General features: G+C 40.9%; 1 protein-coding gene across 1 annotated transcript in view; it reads left to right on the forward strand.

The window, feature by feature from the left end:
• Positions 1 to 23,266, forward strand: part of FKBP3 (FKBP prolyl isomerase 3) — a gene marked incomplete in the record, with an annotated part of 570,007 nt that overhangs the window by 240,466 nt on the left and 306,275 nt on the right. The window contains 1 exon segment of the mRNA XM_044074268.1: positions 11,488 to 11,623. Within this exon segment, the coding sequence (XP_043930203.1) occupies positions 11,488 to 11,623 (136 nt within the window).

Here is a 23,266-nt window from a genome sequence, read left to right on the forward strand (position 1 = left end):
CTTTACTCAACCCCACGCCGCCCAGACCCTAACCACAGACACATCAGACTATGCCTGGGGGGCATACCTGGATGTAAAGTGCATTCAGGGCCACTGGAGTCCAAGTCAAATTCATCTGCACATCAACCAAAAAGAGATGCTAGCTGTTCAGCACGCTCCAACAGCTTTCAGATCCCTACTCTCACCAGGACCCCTGCTAATAAAAACAGACAACACCACAGTTATGTGGTACATCAACAAGCAGGGGGAACCCACTCTTACCCACTCTGTAGGCTAGCCAAGGCCCTGTGGAACACTGCCTTGGACATGCAGGTTCAACTGCAAGCTCAATTCCTGTCAGGCAAGCAAAACTCACTGGCAGATGACTTGAACAGAAATCTCCTAGACCCACATGAGTGGCAATTAGAGCCAAGCACCTTCAGCCTTTTGATTCAGAAATGGGGGACCCCAGAGGTGGATCTCTTTGCCTCCCCCTGCAGTTACCAGGACACATCACAGCAGGGCCTGGAAAGTGGATGCCCTATCCTTCCAGTGGGTAAACCTCTCAATCTATGCATTTCCCCCTCTGCTCCTTTTCTCAAGAATATTGCTCAAGATAAGACGAGACAGACCAAGGACAATCCTGATTGCCCTGGACTGGCCACGCCAGCACTGGTACCCACTACTGTGCAGCCTGGCACCTACCCCAGAGCCTAACCCTGCTCACTCAACAGGTAGGAGAGATCTTGCATCCGTAACTGCAAACCCTGAATCTTGCAGCCTGGCTTATTCCTTGAATTCTCCCCTAATGACCAGCCTAAGCAAGCAGATGCTGGACGTCATTCTTCAAACCAGAAGATCCAGTACAAGAAAATCCTATGCTGATAAGTGGAAAAGGTATTGCTCCTGGATTCAGTCTAAAGGAGAGGACACGACTCTGCCCTCCCTACCTCTAATCCTAGATTACTTAGCAGATCTACTAGACAGAGGCCTATCCTTCTCCATTAAGATCCATGCCTCTGCCATCTCAGCTCAGTACAACTCTGAGCCCACCCCTCTTCCCTCACCCTCTTGTCAAATAGTTCCTGAGAGGGGCAAACAACTTAAACCCACCAAGGAGAGCACCCACCCCCTGCATGGGACCTTAACTTTGTACTGGAAAAGATCACACTACCCCCTTTTGAGCCTGCAGTGTCAGTAGAGTTGTACACAACTGTACTTTTGTTGTCTTTCTCGATACCTTGATCCACCTTTAGTGGATGTTCCTTTGGGTCTGTCTTATCTGTGTGAATTGCTCAATGCTGGGTTGGCCTATTCTTCAGTTAAGGACCACTTATCAGCTATTTCTGCTCATCTTCCTTTGTCTCCTCCTTTAGCTTTTATGTTTGAAGCTAAACAATTCCTTAAAAGTGTCTTTCATGTTAGGCCTACCGGGAAACCTGTTCCTCCTCCCTGGGGTCTTAATTTTGTTTTGGAAAAGTGGACTCTGGCTCCTTTTAAGCTTGCAGCTTCAGCTTCCTTGCAGCATTGCTCTTGGAAGACTGTACTTTTTTTAGCCCTTACTTCTGTCAGATGAGTGTCTCACCTTCTAGCCCTTATGGCTTGTCCTCCTTTTTTGGTGTTTCACAAAGACAGGTGTGTCCTTGCGTACTAATCCTTTTTATACCCAAGGTGGTGAATGAGTTGTCCCTTCATCGGTTTATTCATTTGCCCACATTTTCCCTTCTCTGCAATCTGCCAGTGAGAATGTGCTGCACATGTGGGATGTGCCTAGACAACTCTGGTTTTATTTGGATAAGACTAAGACTTTTCGTAAATCTGATCAGCTCTTTGTTTTATCCTAGGTCTTTAGGATTAGCTGTGTCCAAGCAAACTATTTCTTCTTGGATTTGTAAAGCCATTTATTTTTGTTTTTTTCCTTTCATGGTAAGAGCCAGCCTTCCTCCTCCTCCTTTTAAGACTCATTCTGCTATAGTTGTGACTTCTGGTGCTTTTTTCAAGGGTTTAGGTACCAACTGTGCTCTTGAGGCAGCTACTTGGACTTCTGTGCATACATTTACCAAGCACTAAAAGTTGGAATTTCCAGAGCTAGAACTGGTTTTGCTAGGGCCATCATTCATGGCTTCATAGAGAGCTCTGCTGATCATTTCTCCTCCCTTTCTTCTTCCTGAGCTTTTGCGCTCTCTCTTTTGCGACAAATACTGTAACAGTGAAATGGAAGGACATACCATAATGGTAGATGTCCTTTCCACTGCTGCAGCATTCACTACCTCCCTCTACTCCCTGGTCCATTTCTCTTCCAGATATTCTGATTATTTCTCTCTACCTTGGATTGATGTTCATACTGGGGCTCTCATTTCTGAGGATGGTACATCTGGAAGTCACCTTTATGCCCTACACTATGCAAAGAGCGTACACATGACATACTCCAGACCTTAAAACAACCTAAAGGCTTTGGTATACTATCCAGATGTCTCGCTGCCCTTGACAGGGGGATCCCTATTGTAATGAATACTGCAGCAGTGAAGAGAGGGACATCTACTGTTATGGTACAATTTTACACAACTGTACTTTCTATGCCTATCCCTAGGAGAAGGCACTGACTGACACCAGCCATGAATAACCTGTCCTGTTTAACTTGGTTTGTTTATTAAAATTATTTATTTTATTTATTTATTTTACATTTGTTGACCGGGATAGTCCAACTGGATATATGTCCATTTTCATTGGAGGCCCGGGGAGAAAAGCTCCAAGGAGACAAGTTAACAGACAAGCAGATAATTCAGGATACTTATTTTAAACTAGGCCCAATGGGCTTACTGTAAGGAATTAAGCATCAGAGAGGTACAGTTGATGATAAGTCTAAATAACAATATACAGAACAGATTAACACAGATAAGCCATCTTTCTTCAGTTGTGGTAAACAAGTTTTTTGAGGATAAAACATGCAAGTTACAATGGTATAGATGAGATAAAAGTATTTAGTCTGGTGAGGAACAGGGACATAGCCATTTTATTCTTAGGTAAGATTTGAGAGTGATTTTAAATTTAGAGAGGGATGCTTCAAGCGTTAAGGATGTAGGCAGAGAATTCCAGAGTTTGGCAATATAAGAAGAATATAGGGAGTCACCAGCATGATTGTGAGATCTGGTAACTGCTAACAGTAATTTGTTAGTGGAGCAGAGTTGCCTAGGACAGGAGTACTGTTGGATTAAGTTACTTAATGAAGGTGTTGTGTTTGGATGGTAGAGTAGCTTGTGTGTGGTGATCAGCTGGTTATAGGTTAGTAGGTTTGGTAGTTCAAGCCAATCCAATTGTTTTAGATTTTGGCTGTGATGAGTTCTAAAGGAGCTGTTGTTGGCAAATTTGGCTATCTGATTATAACAGGAGGTCAATTTATTGGTTTCATTTTTGGATAGGTTGGTTAAGATTGGTGATGCATATAGTAGAGCTGAGAGAAGGTGTGTTTGTGCTATTGTAGTTTTAGCATTGTGAGTCAGGAATGATTTGCGTTTGTAGAGACCACCCAGCTTTTTGTTAGTATTTTTTATGGCCAGATTAATATGTGCATCAAATTTGAGCTTATTATCAATGGTGATACCTAGGAGCTTTGTGTGGTAGTCAGGTGATATAGTGGTACCGTTTTTTGAGTGGATAGTAAAGGAGGAGGAGGGGGCAGTAGCGACTGAAGGATGAAATATGAGGAGTTTAGTTTTTTGGGGGGTTGAGTATTAAGGCATTGTCAGTAAGCCAGATTTCGACTGAGTGAAAGTTTTCCTGGGTTATTTTGTGTAGGTCTGCTAGGGTAGGGGCACTGCATATTATAGTAGAGTCGTCAGCGTATTGGATGAGGTTTGAATTATTTACAGCTGTGTGGAGATTATTAGTAAAAATTAGGAATAGTTGGGGGCCCAGTATGGATCCCTGAGGTACACCGAGTGTTACAAGCAAGAGTGGAGACAAGTTATTGTTCCATAGTACTGCCTGTTGTCTATAGCTGAGGTAGTTCTTAAACCATGAGATAGCCAAATTATCTAGTCCTAAGATAGAAAGTTGTGAGAATAATTTTTTATGATTAACAATGTCAAATGCCTTTGACAGGTCTAGGAAAAGGGCAGCAGAAAATTTGCCATTATTTCTGCTGTGGTTAATGGTATCAGTGAATGCTAGCAGGGCAGTGGTTGTGCTATGACCTGGGCGAAACCCATGTTGAGTTTGGGATATAAGATCTTGCTTAATAAGGTGGGAAATTAATTGTTTGTGAATACATTTCTCCAGTATTTTAGCAAGTGGGGATAGGATGGCTATTGGCCTATAGTTAGATATATCGTAAGAATTGCCCCCTTTATGAAGGGGTATAATATAGGCTGTTTTCCAGATCAGGGGTACTGAGCTTTCAGAGATGGACCTGTTTATTAGGATAGAGACTGGTATGGCTATTTCTGTTGCTGCCAGTTTTAAGAGTTCGTTGGGGAGGGAGTCTACTCCTAGTGTTGTTGGCTTTAATTGAGAGAGTAATTTTCTTATGTAGGAGGTTGGGGAGGGTTGAAGCTTAAAAGTTGGGTTATTAGGTTTGGGGTCAATAGTGGTTTTGGTATAAGTTTGATTTTCTGAAAGGGCAAGAATGGTCTCAGTAAAGAAAGTATTGAATGATTCAGCTATGTTTTCTTTCATTAACCCGGTTGTTGAGGGTGGAGTGGTGATTTTTCCAGGGCATAGTAACCTGTTTAATCCTGCCCAGAATTTCTTTGGGTTGTTCCTGTGTTGATTTTGGTGGTTAAGTCATTTCTTTTATCTTGCTTGACTAGTCTTTTGGTTAGATTTCTAATGTGTTGGTAGGCTTGCTGTGTACTTGGTGTTTTGTTGGATCTCCAGATTTTCCAGGCTCTGTTCCTTTCTGTTATTTTTTGTCTTGTTTCCTTAGTTAGCCATGGAAATGTTTTGGTCTTAACTCTGGTAGTTCTTTCTGGAGCATGCCTATTTAATATTTTTAGAAATGTGGAGTTAAAGTGATTGATGGCTTCATCTAGTGGCAGGTAATATAGTTGGGACCAATTGTAGAGTTTTAGGTCATTTAAGAAGTTTGATAGGTTAAAGTGTTTCCTAATTGTTTGGAGTATAGGGGTTTGGGGGTGGTGGGAGTTGTGTTTAAGTAAGAAGGTTGCTTGATGGTCGCTTAGTGAGTCAGGAAGTGTGCCTGCTAAGTAGGAGGAAGGCATTTTATTTAGTAAAATCCAGTCTAGAAGAGTTTATTTTTTATTATTGTTGGTTATCCTAGTGGGTTCTTTGATTAGTTGAGAGAAGGAAGCTAGGTTGATATGATTAGTGGGAGCTTGGGAAGAGCATGTTAGCCAGTCAGTGTTAAAGTCCCCTAATACAATAGTCTCATGTGGTAAGGTTTGTGATAGCCATTGTAATAAACTTTCCATGATAGGGATATTATTGCCTGGGGGGATATAACCAGTTACTAAGTTGATAGTTTTATTGCTGCCTATCTTGAGAGTAGTCAGTAGTATTTCTGCTTTGTCCAAGGGAGGTATTGGTAACTCTGTTTTAGCTATAGTAAGTTATTTTTGTAAAGCATGGCAATGCCACCACCCTTTTTTTTTCAGTCTGTCTTGTCTAAGGATACTATATCCAGGTGTCAGGATTTCTGTGTCTTTGGTAGATGGTTTTAGCCAGGTTTCTGTTAAGCAGATTATGTCAGGGTGCTATTGTGTGATTAGGCTATGAAGTTCATGTATTTTATTGTTTAAGCTCCTGATGTTTAGATTTAGGAGGAGTAGACTATTAGCTGGCCTGGTATTAATTTGTGTGAGATTAGGAAGCTGTTGTGTTTTACTTAAGAGATTTGTATCGTAAGGGCCTGGGTTTGGGTGGATATCACCATCCCTTAATAGTAGTTGTTGGTTTGTTTGTATTAGTTTTGCTAGCTTTTGTAGTATTTTGATATATTTATTTGTTGCAGTTGATTTGGGGTGGTTGTTGATGTGTATTAGATGGGTATGGCTATGGTATTGAATAGGGTAGGGCTTATTGTTTGGGGGTAATTGGGTGGGATGGGTATGGTAATGGATGTGGATTTATGGGTGGGGGGATGTTTTGTAGAGAGTAATTGTAGGAGGTCGTGAGATAAATGAATGCTATAAACAGTAGTAGGAGTATTTGCTGGATGAAGTATTTCATAGTTAGAGGGGAATAGTTAATTGTTAAGAATATGAATGGTATGACTTAATGTACAGGGCTAGTTAGGAATGTGATTGGAGTTTGGAATTACAAGAGGCGGGAAGGATGTAGATTTGGGTGTCAGTTGGGGGTGGGAATAGGTTAGGTTTAAATGTAGTTGATGTGGGGGTGGGTGAGATTTGGGGGTAGGGCAGGGGAGCGGAGTGAGCCCGAGCGTAGCGAGGGCGAACGGAGCGGGTGCAGCCGAGCTGGCAGGTAAGCCCCCAAAAAACTATCAGTTAGACCTGAGCATAAGAGTAAAATTGGTTATATTACAAGGTTTAGTTATTTTCTAGCTTAAATACGCCTTATGCTTAGTTTTCCTGTTTTGCTGTGGTTATATCTTCGGCTAGGGTTAGTTTTATTTCAGCAGCTTAAGGCTCACTGTAGATAGGTTCTTTTATGGGTTCCACAAGGTAGTAACAAGGGTAGGAAGAAATGGCCTGGGAGGATGTGTTTAAATTGTTAGGCTTACAGATAAATACAAATAAGGTTTGCAGTAATTAGGGAGGGTGAGGATGGAAAGCTATGCCTGTAGCCTGCCTTCAGGTGGGTTAACAGGGAAAGATGTAGCTTTACTATTAACCTTGTTATTTTGATGGTGTCTTCTTTGGCTGGAGTCTTTAGGTGAGATGGACTTCTCTGTAGCAGCTCCAGGTAAGACACAGTCACTCCGTGGAGACTAGGGCTGGGTACTGATTTAAGGTGGCTGATAGGTCTAGAAGTGAGAAGATAAAAGAAACATATGATAAGAGAGAGGGGAAAAAACACTTGCATAGTACAGCCAACAGATTCCAATAAATCACTTGCTTAGTACAGCCAACAAGTACCAATAAATCACTTTTATATCACAGCCAACATATACCAACAGTGGCGGGAGAACAATACATAAGATGGACGCTAGCACAGTTGCAGCGTATGATACAGCAGAGCAAACAAAGGTAATGCGTAATAACACTCTTTAATACACTGTTTTCCCTACACGTGGTGTGATATAAAGCAGTAGGACCCAAGCGATGCTGTATAACATATGTTAATGGCACTGTTATGGCGTAGGTGTAACGTCTGTGCCCACAGATAGTTTTATACGCACAGTATCGTCTATCTTTATGCTGTAAACACACTGTTATGTTTTTAAAAAGTTCACAGCAGTATGTGGAGAAGAAAAAAACCTGCTCCACTGCTAGCCGTTCTACTACTTGCACTTATAGCTATCCAGCTACAAGCATTTCAAGGAGTTAGGTCTTCTGTCAGGTATTTACACAGCATGCTCTAGCTCAGCTGAATGTAATCTGCGAGCGAGCTTCAAGGTTGTAACTATGGCCTTTTTAGTGCAGAGTTTTACTCCATGCCTATAGTAAATGTTTAGGTGATACTCTTGGTCTCCGTATGTTCACCGTGTGCAGGAGCACGTGTGGCGCTTCAGCACTAAGACACAAAAATCTGAGCAATACAAACAGCGCTCACTAGATTGAGTTGCATACAGTTGCACTTAGTTAAATAGAAACACAATGTATTATCAAAAGCCCTTACGTGAGGCAATGTCACAACAAACACCTACTGTAGCGACACCACGCTAGATCGTACAGAAAACCACTAAGAGTTATTTGACTATTCAGAAATGTAGCGATAGCCTTACAGATATTAACAATTAATAACCAAGTGTTATGTGACTATTCAGAACTATAGCGATAGCCTTTCATTTATTAACAACTTGAAACAGTAGTTTGACATTGATCGTAGCTTAAAAACAGCAAGTTCACTTACATATCAGATGCCACACTCACTCCTCAGGCAGGCTAGGCAGGATAGTCGTTTGAAAAATGGCGCTCTTGCACGGGTACTGATATAACCTCGTGTGACGTAAGATGTAAGAGGAGAGATAATAGCCAGCAGTACCTAGTTGGATTATCGCACATCAGCCGAGCTGGCAGGTAAGCCCCCAAAAAACCTGACTAGACCTGATTAGACCTGAACATAAGAGTAAAATTGGTTATATTACAAGGTTTAGTTCTTTTCTAGCTTAAATACGCCTTATGCTTAGTTTTCCTGTTTTGCTGTGGTTATATCTTCGGCTAGGGTTAGTTTTATTTCAGCAGTTTAAGGCTCACTGTAGATAGGTTCTTTTATGGGTTCCACGAGGTAGTAACAAGGGTAGGAAGAAATGGTCTGGGAGGATGTGTTTAAATTGTTAGGCTTACAGATAAATACAAATAAGGTTTGCAGTAATTAGGGAGGGTGAGGATGGAAAGCTATGCCTGCAGCCTGCCTTCAGGTGGGTTAACAGGGAAAGATGTAGCTTTACTATTAACCTTGTTATTTTGATGGTGTCTTGTTTGGCTGGAGTCTTTAGGTGAGATGGACTGCTCTGTAGCAGCTCCAGGTAAGTCACAGTCACTCCGTGGAGACTAGGGCCTGGGTACTGATTAAGGTGGCTGATAGGTATAACAGATGCCACACTCACTCCTCAGGCAGGTAGGCAGGATAGTCGTTTTCACATTAAGATGTGTTTCCTGAAAAAAAAAATAAATGCACACACCAATGCCTACTGATAGAATAAACTCTTGATCACTTAACTGGAACGTATAAGCATTTCCCTTAATGAGCACATCAATGTAAGGGAGATTGAGAGTCAAACCATCCCACCTCAAAAAAAAAAAAAAAAAGTGCCAAATAGGACATCAACCTAGCAAGCAATGAACATTCTATATATAGAAAATGTTTTATCAGACTATTTACATATGAAATTAATGTAGTAAACTTCCTAGGAGACAGCAAACTGCCCTTAGCAAATGAGGTAGAAAAATGCTACTACATTACTAATAGTTCAGTGAGCACAAGTAGATTTATCTTAATGTATCAAACAGTTTCCACACCCAGTATCTTAACATGCTGCCTGTTACAGTACCCATTCCCAGAATACAAGCAATGTAAGCAGAAGGAAGGTGGTGTCAGTGGCTCAACAGGTTGTGCACTCACCTTTGGTACCAGGATATCAGAAAACTGTTTGGTTTTGTTCCCATTTCAGCTACTTGGACTAATCCATTATAGGTGGAGTAGACATAATCCTGAAAATTTGTACCTTATAGATACAAGGTACAGGGTTTGATGCTGACCTCTTGGTAATTGGCTAGACTTGTAATAGTCTGCAGACTGCCTAGTATTTACGTATTTACCTCTGAACAAGGAACTTAAATTTTAGTACCTAAAACCATCAGCAATTTGGCAAATCAGTGCCATTTTATCAAAATATAATCTCATGGGACTGTAAGTTTATATAGTGTTGTCCTTCCAAAGTCTATATTCAAGATTTAACTGTATAAGAACAGGCCAACACAAACCTTATCAAAAAATTTACAAGGGGAAAACATCAGGAATGTCTAAACTATTGCAAGTCATGTTTTGTGCCAAAAGATCCACATTTCATAAAAGGCGGGTTATTTTAAATCTGTTTAAGGATTTGTTTTGCAGTTTAATTATTTTTGCTGAGATGAATGGGGAAACATCATGAGGCTTCTTCTCAAAGAGAGGGAATGGGTCTGGGGTCCTAGCTTCATTCCTGTGAGTAGCAGTGTAAGGAGTTCATTGGCCAACTGCGTATGTTCTTGATTTGGTTTTCCAGTGTAATAAAGAGCTTTGTCAAGAGTGACAAAGGTCAGTAGACCTCCCTGGAGATTAACCCTCAAGTCAGCTGGATGTAGTAGATGAAATTTCCATTTAGCCCCTCTTCATAGATTACTTGTCTGCATGGCAGTTCGTTTAATACTTGTGACTGTCAGGTTATGTTTACACAACACACTTGACTCTCGCACTTTAAATACACTGCCGGGTTCCCAGAATTTAGATATATTATTATTGGCTGTATACGTTTCATAGTGAACTAATATGGGCTGGGGCATCCACGAATGAAGATGCTGTGAAGTAATAACACAGTAAGCCCTTTATCTTAATTTCCTATTGCAGTAGACTTGTCTAACCAGCAGTGTTATCATGTAAGTAGTTTCCTCCAGAGACACTGTTGTCTGCCATGGTCTTCCAGATCTTCTCAATTTGCCTTTACTTGCTGTTGCTGAGTTTCAGCTACTCCCGTGTACTGCTTCACTTTCTTGATCTTTGTATCTAGTGCAGCCAGCTGATCCAAGTGGAAATAAGCTGTCTCTATATCCAAAAGTTTATCAACCTTTTCAATGTCCTTAGTTAACATAGCATTCATTTTCTGTATTTCTTGTATTATATTGTGCAGGTTAACTACAGGCTGGTTATTCTCCCTATTTTGTACACTAGTGAAAGTCCCAGTCAAGGCAGTCAGGAAATTCTGTCAGGCTTTTGTCAGTTGAAACTCTAGCTCATTACATTTCTGTGGTGTTGCTTGGACATTTAGCTAAGAACATTCTTTGTCAAGAGCTTCATTTATAAGTCATTGCAGGCAACAAGTCAGATTGCTCAAATTATGGGAAAAAAGGGTAAGGGAGAGGTCCAGAACTCAGTGACTTACTCTGCCCCATCTTAACTGAAAGTCCCCTTCAAGGGTATTCTTTGTGGAGTCTGCGGGTTCTACAAGTGATTTGGTTTCTTCCTGATTCCCAGACAAATGTGGTAGGTGAATAATCATTCTGTATATCACTTGCAGGTGTGCATGTGGGTATATTGTGTGTGCGCATGCGCGGGTGAGTATAGTGTGTGTGCTGCCCTAGATTGTATTCCCAGCAACTCCCTTTTAACTAAGACTGCACTGGTTCTCCCTCCTTGTGGAAATATGGAAATTCCTGACTGAAACATTATGTGCTGTCTTTGCAAGTGGACCTCTTAGCTTAGAACAAGGGGACCTTTATACACCCTACCCTGGAGATTTTGCAGCCACAGCTTAGATGATTTTACTTTTCTCTACAGATTCTTAGATTGCATTTGAGTTGTGGGTTACTAGGTCTTCTGACTGGAAAAGTATGACCCCCCCCCGCACTGCAAATGTGAATTAGCATCTTTCTGTACCAGAGTCTTTTATTAGGGAGATGCGTTCAGAATAAACTGGGTTTTCTGTTTTAAGGCAAGTTTTATATACGCACTAACTAATCCACATAGTTGGTTTTGTAGTTCATATGTGTGATTGTAGTTTCAGACGTAAAAGCAGAAATCCTGGCTGTTTTACCTGCATTGTATGAGAGCATTCCTTTTTAAATTCTTAAATTTAAAATAGTTGTATATTGTTCCTGTATTAATATATATGTACAGCTCTTTGCAGTTTACGTAATTAAGCACATCTTTAATCCTGATTTCTTTTGACAGGGCCCACCTAAGTATACCAAATCTATACTGAAGAAAGGAGACAGAACTAACTTCCCTAAGAAGGGGGATACCGTTCACTGCTGGTACACTGGAACTTTAGAAGATGGGACAGTATTTGATTCAAATATTACAGCAGGTAAATGTAGTGCTGGTGGCATTATATTAATTATAGAATTCTTCAGTGAGAAGCTATTATCATAGGTTGATAGGTAATTACTAGGCTAACTGCCTTTGCAGGTCATTTTAAGCCTAGACCATTTCCTTTCAAGGGTCAGAATTACACCTTGTGTCTGTGCGGTAAACACCTTGTCCATTATGCCAACCACCCGAACCCCTTACTTATACTCATTTGTTAACCAGGTAGGTCCACTGGAGAGACAGTTCTTTTTCAGGGGCTACCCACAAGCAGTATCTGGTTAAGTGACTTGTGCAAGGTTGTGTGTTGGAAGTGTATGCAAGATCACTTTTTACCTGGTACTGTACTATTAAAAAATAAATAAATAAAAACTGTGTGCACTTTGAAGTTTTGCTTGTCACCACACTTGACTGTTGAATTTGTGGTTTTGAAGATGTCCATAAAAAATTGTTGTGTTGGAACTGAAATGTCCAAGTGTAGCTTGCTTATGTGTTGTACAAAGTCTGAACAGGGTTCCTCTGTGCTGTCTCAAGTCAGCAGGTCAGTGTGGCAAGCTGCTTTTAGGACCATCTGTGCTGGCAATAGTTTCACTTAGTCAATCCTCTCACATTAGTAGTACAGAGGCACTTCTTCCACAGCTTCCAAACACATTGTACCATTTGTTTTAATTGCTCAGTCTGCATGGGTGCGTGCGCTAGTGTGTTTTTAATGCATCATATCTAGATCACCATAACACAATTTTAAGCTTATCGGAATTACAAAAAATTGGGACTTTACAAAAAGTAAATTTCTTAATTTATCATTCTGGATGAATTATTCCAAAATAGCACTCCCTCCTTCACTTCTCAGTTCCCAGTTCCATGTAAATATAGTTAATCTAGCCAGACCTTCCATATGTAGTATGAATAGGACAGTTGTAGCTAATTTATTTTACTTGACAGAGAATTTAATTTTTGTAAGAAAAAAATAAAATTTAGAAAAATACTATTAATCAGACTTCCATATCCATTTTCCAATATATTACATTTTAAGTGCTTGAACAGAGGTGAGCATATGGATCTTTGAAAAAAATTTTACAGTGTGGAATACAGTAATGAGTTTCTTTTCCATTATCTCTTTAATTTAAATTCAATAATTTGCCATGTCATTTCACTTAAATTCGGAAGATGAACTTGAAGTAAAAATCCGTGAGCTTAAAGTAGTTATGACTTATTTGCCTTAAGCATTCAATAAGAAGTAAGTCACTGGAAACCAGGGTGGAGTAAATGCACTTTGAAATAATTTTAATATCCACAAGTACATTTCAGGTACGCAAGCATAAAACTTTCACCCAGAGGGCTTCCTCAGATGTATGAAATAACTTGAATCGATCAATGAATGGTTTAAGTGGTGTAAAAAGGTCACATGCACAAAATGACAGCTACAGTTAAAGGAACGGTTTGTTTGTGTATTTCAGCTTTTCCCGGTTAGGGGTCGCCACAGCGGAACTCCGGTCCGCTAATGATTGGCAGTAGATGTTTACGTGCTGGCTTGTCGGGCCTAACGCACAATGATATGCTGTTAAAAACATTATATGTAATAATAAGTATGTGAAACTTAGACTTGTAAAGACGTATAAACCTGATATTAAAAACTGGTATAAAAAACTTGTATAAACTTTATAAAAAGGCAACTGGCTTACATATGGGGAAAAAAATAAATATATATATATATAGATATAGATATATATATAGATATATATATATATATTATATATATATATATATATATATTGCTGCAACAAATGCATTTACACAGACTCATGCTTGGTTATGAGTATAGGTTTGAGAGGGACAATACTGTTAAGCCCTGGCATAATATGAGCCTTAAACCTTAAAATCCAGTTCAGTTCCCCTGTCAGTTCTGAGAACAATGTTTTCACCTCTTATGTTTTCATGGGTTCCTATTAGAAGACCAAAGATGCATTCTATCGAATGCGTCTTGGTCGAACTTAAAACAATGAAAAGGCAAAATAGCGAAGCAGCTTTTAAGCAGATTCTTTCCCAAGGAAAGAATTTGCTTGGCCGCTTCCTTTACTTTGCCATTTTTGGCACTGTAGTGCGATCAGGGGTGGTGGGGGCGAAGCCCCCTACTTTATGTATTCTTTCAATTTTTTTTTCTTTTTTCGAATTGGCGATCCCCCCCGAAAGAAATCGCTGTTCTGAGCTTTCGAGATTATAATATTTCGCTTACATGGGGGGCGATTATTCATAGTTTGCTTTTTTTAAGCGTCCGGTGATATAATATAGAGACCCTATTTTCATATACAGCTTCTAAAATCAAGAATTTAAAACTGTGGGTAGATCCCTTCTACATCTTATGTTTGCATAAGGCATTAGTAACTGCTTCTCTGTTGATTTCTGAAGGATGGCTGGATATGTGGTCTTTAAGTCTCTGGTTTGTTTTACCTATATAATAGAAAATGCAGTGACTGCATGTTGCTAGATGCACCAGATTCCTGGTGTTACAGTTGCCATAGGCTCTAATTTTAAAATTTGTGGCTGTTACAGGATGTGTGATAATTTTCCTAGTGTCAGTGTACTTACAGAATAAAGAATTGCCACATTTATAAGTCTGGGTTGCTCTCTGTAGCATAATAGGCCTTTTAAGTTCCTGTGTGAAAACAGGGTTGTGAAGTGATTACAATTACTAAGTGATGGAATGTCCTGTGGTATGTGCCAGTGTTTACGGATTATATTTTCAGTTGCTAAGGAGTTCCTGTTACAAGTCAAGGTACATCTACGTTTTGGTTTAGTGATAGCATGGGTATTGTGCTCTGTCTGCCTGTCTACTTGTTTAGAGAAAATAGGTGCAGCAACTGTGTTTCTTTTCTTAATGTCCTCACATATCTGCTGGACTCTTCTTGCTTGTTGTAATCTCTAAGTGTTTAATCTAGTTGTTGACCTTTTTACACTTTTTAAACCATTCATTGGTCGATGTAAGAAGTTTCATATGCCTGAGGAAGCCCTCTGGGTGAAAGTTTTATGCTTGCATGTCTGAAATTTACTTGTGGATATTAAAAAGATTTCAAAGTGCATTTACTCCACCCTGGTTTCTAGTGATCCTTATTGAGTATAGCTGGTGTGTCACTGGATTTGCCTACATACTGGTTCACTTTTGTGGAGCTCATTTGTCTAAAGCAGTCATTGTGACTTATTCCTCTGAGTGGTAAGGCTTAGGGAAATTTCTTTAACCCCCCCCCCCATGGATTTTTCAGTGATGTGGGGGGGGGTCCTTGGCTCTGAGGGGACTGGTTTTGATGATTCCAGCTATCTGTATCCATTTGTTGATCCTTCGTTAACATCATTTGGGTAAACCACGTGATCACACTAAAGGTTACTCAGATCCATCTCCATCATGTCAGTTAATGAATTACCTTTGTACAGGAAGTTCATGTATCACTTGACAAGTTCTGTGTTTTGAATAACCACGTGTCTGTCAAGTCTGTAAATGGCAGATGTAGAGGAGTTGCTAGTTTGCTTCATAATGAACAGTGTTCGGTTAACAGACCAGTTTGAAGAGTTTAAGACTGACTTAATTTCATTATTAAACATGTCTATTAAATACCTACAGCTGGTGAAAAGGTCACCTTGTGCTTTTTAGAAATATTCCTTTTTCTCATTTAAACAGTAAATGTTTACAGTTACAGCCAATTTTGGATATTTTGACTGGAGATTATTGTTGGATTAGTTGAACAGTCCAGTAGTAGATGTGCTGTTAAAGGTTGGGCAGCCTCTGGATTATTCAGAAATTCATGTAAAACCCTTGCTAATCGCCTATTGCTTGGTTCTTTGTCAGTTAAGTCATGTTCGTATCCAAGATTTGTAGTATATTTGATTGAATAAAATGTAAATACTGACTGTTTTGTTTCTCCTCACTTGCTTAGCAACTCACTTGATATTGAATACTGCTCTACATTACTGTGAGTTTGTGCAGTTGTACTGTTAATGTATTATTTTTCAAATGAAAGCTTCTTTATTACAATTGTCAGGTTTTTGGTATGCTTTATTGTTGGATATAAACTAAAATTAGATTTCAGAGACCTACATTTTGCACAAGTGACTTATTTCTTTTATAAGTGTGCTGCATTCAAGGCAGCTATGTTGGCCTGCTTTAGCTTAGTAAGGAGCAGAAGACTTAGTTAGCTGTAGTATTGAAACAATGAAGGATGGAACTAAATCACTTGTAGTTAGGTTCATGAGTTAATATTAGGCTGTTGATCCAATAGACCATTTGTAGCTTAGCCACGTGACCAAACATTGAATTTGAAAAGATGTGAATTACCAGACCCTCAACAGGTTGTTACTTTTGGATTTTGTCCCTTTTCCATAAAGGCTTTAGGAAACAGACAAGGGATGAACTTACAATTGCCCATCCAGTTGTCCAGGTTATTTAAAAAGGGTCAGCGAAACAGTAAAAATCCAGAATACTGGTTTCTTCAAGGCTAAAAATTGTTTTATGAAAGCATGCAGGTTGTTTCTCACATCTGGGAGGGGGGAATAAAGATGAAAAAGAACAGATGACAATTAGTGTAAGTAGAAGCACAGGCAATATGCATGTGTTTTACCATGGATAACCTCAGTTTTAGTTTAAGTAAAGTCTGTGTTTGCAGCTGTGTATTTCAGACAGTTGTTATTAGGATGGTTCAACATTATTTGAAGATGTGCATAGTTTGTGGGTTTTGTATTAAGTTATCAGGTTTTGGGGGTATTTTGGGATGTATGTTTTTGAACATTTCATTAAAATAAAAAGGTCTTGTGAAATGTGAGATAGGTTCCAACGTTGATAAGAAAAAACTGTATAAAGTATTGACTTACCAAAGAGTGAGTGCGTGTATCACAAAAGCTGGAAATAGACATTTAAGAAAGCTATCCTGTATGATAGATGTGAATAATAACTTCTTACCATAATGGTGACACTTTCCACATTCTCGGAATTTGAATGGTCTCATAGGTTCATAGGTTTGATACTAGGCTATCTGCCCTAGGGCATTTACAAGCCTAGCCAGAGTGTGTTTGGCTTTCGCCACCCTTCTTAGATTAGTTTACTGTGCCTCTATAGTAGGTCACAGAAGATAACCCATTTAAGGTTAGTTTGCCGTGCCTCTGTCTAGCAGAGACACAGAAGAGATCCCAGGGATAAATTTACGATCTCCCATCCAAACGTCAAGATTCTTCTTGAAGAGGGTCATTGAGGGGCTCTGTCTGACATGGATTGGGATTTTGTTCCAGAGTGAGGGATATGAATCTGTCCCTCCAGCATGTTCTGTTTATTTCTGTGCTGAGGTTTAAGTCACTGGAGCGTGTAGTTCTGATGGATTTGGATTTCTTGAGGTGGAGCATGTCCATTAATTCTGGGTTGGACATGGCTTTATATGTCAGGCACAGATCGCCTCTGAGTAGGCGGTAAGCAACTGAGTAGAGCTGGAGTTTCTTTAGCCTAACTGTGTAGGGCATCTGTTTGAGTCCCTTGATCCTCTTGGTGAGGTACTTTTGGGGTCTTTCTAGTTGTAGCAGGTGTCGGGTAATGTACATCCCAAATGGGGCATTGTATTCAGTTATGGGCCTGATGAGTGATGAGTAGAGGGGCACAATGACCTCTCTTGATCTAGATGTGAATCCCTTCGTGATAAGGTGGGCTATATAGAATGTCTTTCTAACCACTTTGGCAATATGATTGTCAAAGGAGAGATTGCAATCTACTTGGGTCCCCAAATCCCTAATTACTTTTTCCGTACTTAATGGATTACCACCTATGTGGTAATTTGTTTTTCCCAAAGGGGATGACTATGCACCTTTTGGCATTTAGCTTTAGGCCATGGCTCTAGCACCAGTTATCCGTCTCTGAGAGACCTTTTTGGAGGATGCTTGTGTCAGCCGGCAAGTCGATTATGGCCCCCAGTTTGCAGTCATCTGCAAACTTTGTCAGCCATAGTCCTCCTGTGTTAGCCTGTGCCTCAGAGAAATATATACCAAACAAGAGAGGTCCCAGGACTGAGCCTTGTGGGACGCCACTTGTAACTGGTTTAGAGTCTGACATGGCACCTGCAATTCTGACCATGTGGGTTCTATCCCTAAGCCAGTTTGCAACCCATCTTGTGTAGACAAAAAAACTTTTTTGAGAAAATTAGAGTGCAAATAGAGCTACAGGAGATGCATTTGGAAAGAACTGAGCATGTGAATTTGATAAAGGATTTCAGAATATCATGGATGAAAGTAAAGCGGAATATGTATCTTAATTGTTAGAGGAGCACCAGTAGTGATGAGGGGGAAAAAGAATGACAGGTTTGTTGTAGTGAGGGGCTACTGGCAAGTGATGAGGATTATGCTGGCATGTATTAATATTCCACCTAAAACTGTTGTTATGGAGTTTAAAAATCTGGGAGAAATAATCCAGCCTTCAGCAGGGAATATTTCTTATAGGTGGAGACTGGAATTTCATTTGCAACAACTAGAAATAGACGATATAACAAGAGAGGGTAGATTTCTGAAAATCCATGAAAGTATTTGATATGGAAGACGTGAATTCAGTAGCAGGAACAGACTTTACTTCTTGTTCCCCAAAGTACAATAACTGAGTTAGACTAGACAGAAACTATGTTTCACAGGAACATGTGCATTTAATTGAGAACCTTGACACATATCCAATAACTGTTTCACATCATGTGCTAGTAATTACCAAGGTACAAATGCAAGGTAATGAAGTAAAGATGAGATACTGGAGTTTCCATGCCTACCTGTTTAAGAAGGGAAGAATTTAAGGAATAGGTAGTGGACATTTGGGAGTTATTAGGGAAGATAAAGTACTCCAGAAGTTACATGTAATGAGTATGATAAAATGAAAGTGGAGTTTAAAAATAGGGTAGAGAGAGAAAGATGGTTAAGAAGTAACGAGAATTATTTCAAGGGGCTGACAAAGATTAAAGTATTACAGAATAAGGGGAGTCTCACAGAACAAGAGGAGGTACAACTGCAGAATGCTGAAGAGAAAATAAGGGAGTACTTGGATAATATGCATGAGTTTGGAAAGATTGCTGTTAAGCAACTGCTTTTGATAACTCCACTGCACAAAAACTTTTAGCACAATAAGTTATGCAACAGAAAGTAGAATGGGGATGTTGCCAGATTTGAGGAGCCTGTATCAAGAACAATAACTAGAGACACTGTATACAGTATTAGAGATTTTGGAAATTTTATGAACATTTTGTGTAAAGTAGAGAAGTGGGGCAATCCATAAATATTTCCATTTGTGCTTTTTTCTTGAAGACTTAAATATACCAAGGTTGGAGGTAGATGAGCTTCGATAATTAACAGTAAAGATAGGAGGAAAGGAGATAAAAATGGTTATTTATAACCAATTTGCAGGAATGTCTCCAGGAATAGATGTTATTCTGGTAGCGGTTTGTAAGTTAGGAGATAAAGTGATAAAGATCTGGAATGTTTTGTGTAACAGTATTTCAAAGGAGGGGAAGCACCAACATCCTGGAAAAAAAGCTGTGGTGGCTGTAATACCTAAAGATGGCAAAGATCCATCAGATCTAGCTTCATATAGACCCATTTCAGTTTTAAACCGTGGTTATAAAGTGTTTGTCTATTATGGCTAAAAGATTGGCAAAGTTGTTGCCATAATTGATAGATGTCCTTCTGTTCTCATATTGCAGTATTCTAAACATGGGGATCTTCCGCCTGAGACAACCCGAACATCTGGCCCATCTACAAAAGCTTAGCCTGGCTGCTGTATGGTGTGTGGGATGTCACATGTAGGTACCGTAAACCGTGGGCCATAAATGTGATGTCTGCATGCATTGACCTCAGAACATCTCTGCCGGCATTCGAACGTCAACTTGCTCATTCTGCTGTTTGCCAGATGACTCCTGAAAGATAAGTACCCCTGTTGGAGAATCTCTTTTCTTGCTTTGGTTGCTGTTTTATTTTTCTAATTAGTTGATGCCGTTCATGTCGTCTAGGAAGGGAAAATGTAAGTGTGTACGTCAAATTCCTCACAAAGACAGCCATGACCTCTGCTTATTCTGTTTAGGGCCTAAACTACAAAGCGTGTTCCATCTGCCAGTCGTTTGTTCCAAAAACACTATACGGCTGTCTTTCAGCCCTGAACTTGTTTGTTGAAAACCAACGCCTTAAACAACTTGCCTTAGGCATGGAAGTGACGCCGGCTGTCTCAGTCAGACCACCGAGAAAGAAGGCCAAAGTTTCTAGGCCAGAAAAAGTGACTGCGCCTTCGAGTTCAGACATCCTCAGCTGCCATTTCAGGAGCTGAGGTACATCCGATGGCATTGTTGACTTCGGATGCCACCCTAGTTTCTCCAGCCTGCATGTCTGAGGAGGTTCCTATGACGTCTGAGGGGGGGGCAGGTTTGCCTGATCCAGTTAGTGTTACCTTCCATTCCAGAGGAAGCCACTCGAAGCCCTTTGCATGCCTCTGATCCTAGGCCCTTGTTTGTTCAGCCGATAGCAAAGGCCCCCTTTCTGAAAAGAAAGCAGAAGACAGAACATCTGTGTGCTCCATCTGAAGGCTTGTCTGACTGGCAGGCATTGTCTCAGTCTTTTTTTTAATGCCTTTGTGGCCCTTAGGCCTGTTTCCTCCAAGCTCCTGCTACTCTACCATCATGGAGCCCCAGGCCTGATTCATTAGGCCCCTTACCCCAAGCTCCTGCTACTCTACCATCTTGGAGCCCCAGGCCTGATTCATTGGGCCCCTTACCCCCATCCAGAGACTTGAGGAGTACTCTTCCTCTTCTTCTGAGGAGTTCCCCTCATATGCCTATCAGCTGGCCTCTTTCTTGGGATACTGTTCTCCAGAAGAGGATTCCTTAGAGGGTGATTCCTCACCTGAAGACATAACCTTTGGGGAAACAGCTTCAAAAATGAGGGAATATTTCAAATGCCATTACATACAAATGACAGAAGTGCAAAAAAGATATGAACTTCTGCAGGTGGAATCCCATCCCCCTCAGCCATTTCTCCAGTGATCCCAACCTAGCTGGACACCTTTGTCTCACCTTCAAAAGCACCAGAATCTCAACCTTCAGCTCCAGAGACCAGACAGGTTCTATAAAGTTCATGATGACTTTAAATACCTCATCAAGCCTCCTATTGCAGACCCAGCTGTGATTTGCTGTTTCAGCGAACAAGCAATCCAGACACATTCCCTTTTCCTCCGTACTTTCATCAGACAAAGACAGTAAAATGATGGACAGACTGGAAAGGAAAATATATACTTCATCCACCCTGGCTTTCAGAGCCATCAATTACCAAATGAATATGGTAAAGTATGCTTTAAATCTTGTCTCATAGGCCATGGATCAGCTGTCCTCCATACCAAATATTCCTATCAAGGCACAAGTTGCCTCCACTCTCTCCTTAGCTGCTCAGGTCACTAGACATTCGATTAAATGCAGCTATGATGCTGTAGAAGCATCAGCCAGGTCTGCTGCTTCAGGCTCTGTGCTCCGCAGATGCTCCTGGCTCAGACTACAGCCATTACCAGATGATTTTTAAAGTAAGGTTATGGATGCTCCTCTTGACAATAACTTTTTCTTTGGAAAACAGTCATCAGAATTGTTTAAAAACCTGCAGGAAAATAGCAAGGAGCTGCAGGGCCTTAAACACCTTTGTCTCACCAGTGCCTAAGTTTCCCAGAAACTATCCCTCCAAACCAAGTTTGGCAGGAAGGTTTCCACACCACCTACTTCCAAATCTAGGAAAGCTGCCAGGAAATCATAGTCAACCAGAATCAACTTCTTCCCAAGCCTTTCACAAACAGCCATTTCCTAACAGGCCATTCTCTGCATGACTGCCAGACCCCTCCAGATCACTTAGCCCTTTCTGCCCGCCTCTCTCACCATCTTCCCTCGTGGCAACAGATCACTTCAGATAACTGTGTCTTATCAGTTGTGGAAAAGGGATGTTCATCGTGTTATACTGCTGCAGTCATCACACTTGGGTTATCCTGCCATCAGGCGGTCCCGCAGTCGGCCGAATCCCAAAGTCTTGGTCTGGCATCTGTTGTCGCTTCTTCCCTGACGTCAATGCGACAGGGGTATAAAAGAGGTAGCCGACGCCATTTTCTTCAGTCTTTCTTGCCGCACGGTTCCCGAAGCAGAAGCAGTTTGCAAGTGCCGGTTGGCTAGCTCCTGATATTTTCGAATCGAATTTCAGCCCGAAGTCTTCTCTAAAGCTAAGTACCCCGTTGGGGAAACTTTTCTTGCCTCAGACCGATGTCAGACAAAGTTAATAAATGCATTTCCTGTGGGAAGCAAATACCTCATAAGGATTTTCATTCTTATTGTATTCCTTGCCTAGGCCCAGACCACGACATCTCTGGTTGTCGGTTTTGTGCTAGGTTCAACAAACGTACAATCAAGCGTCGGGCAGATTTCGCCCAACATTATTTTGGCAGAAAATTTAACTACAGTATGTCGGAGCAACCGACATCAGCAATGACCAAAAAACGCAAGGATAAGGACAGGCAACCAAGGCCAAGACCAGATACTGAGGCCTCAGCAAGGCCTGCCGCCGGTTCTCTGGTTTTCATCAAGGTGCCTACGCAGCGCCTGACTACCGCTGATTTAGAAATTCTGAAGGCCTCCCAGACCGAATCAGCTGGGCCTCAGGGAGCAGGTTCCATCTCACCCCTCGGACGCCAACCTTGATGGTGATCCGGAGATTTTGGACAGGCCTTCGTTTTCTGAAGGTGTCTTCAAACCGACAGCTATTTCTATTAAGTCTTATGCTAAACTGAAAGCCCCCTTAAAAGTTAGGAAACCGGGTCCACAGACCCCCCCAGCTCAGGCTCCTATGCCTAAAAAACAGATGCTTAAGATGGCTGAGGATTTAATTACCCATATCAGGGGTTCCCAACCCCCTCCTGACAAAAGGCCTAGACTGGAGGAAGATTATCCTTCCTCTGACCAAGCATCCATTTTCTCAGCTAACTTTGAGGACCAGGATTATTCCTTCCCTCCTTATGAAGACTCAGATGCTGAAGAGTCAATTCCCTCTGTCTCCCCCCCCCCCGAAGACTACTCTTTTGGGGAAACCTTACACACTATGAGGGAACACTTCCACTGGAAAGGCCAAGATTACTCTGACTCTAAGAAAAGACTCTGTGAGTTTCTTCTTCTTCCACAGCATAGACCCTTTGCAATTCCTCCAGTTTTAGACATTTTGGATGATGTCTACACCGAATCAAGTCTAAACCCAGACTCCTTACCTCCTGCACCAGCTAAACCAGACAGATACTACCAAGTTCCTGATTCTCATAAGTTTCTATATAAAAGCCCTGTTGCAGAACCCAAAACCATTTCCCAGGGTCCGAAAGGGGTTGAGGCCTCTACTACTAAGAATCCACTACCTTTTGAAAGAGACTCCAGAGCATTAGAAAGATGGGGGAAGAAAGTGTACACGTCTGCCACTTTGGCCATGAGGGCCTTAAACTGCCAATTCCACATGCTAAAATACCAGCAGTACTTGATTACACAGTTAAAGCAGAAAATGATCCCTCAGACAGATCAACCTGATTTCAAAGAGATGCAGGATTTGCTGCATGCAGCAGAACAGGTGGGAAAGCATACCTTACAGTGTG

The sequence above is a fragment of the Protopterus annectens genome, chromosome 6.part0 (genome assembly GCF_019279795.1).
Source record: "Protopterus annectens isolate FY-2018-M chromosome 6.part0, PAN1.0, whole genome shotgun sequence".
NCBI classification, from domain to species: domain Eukaryota; kingdom Metazoa; phylum Chordata; order Ceratodontiformes; family Protopteridae; genus Protopterus; species Protopterus annectens.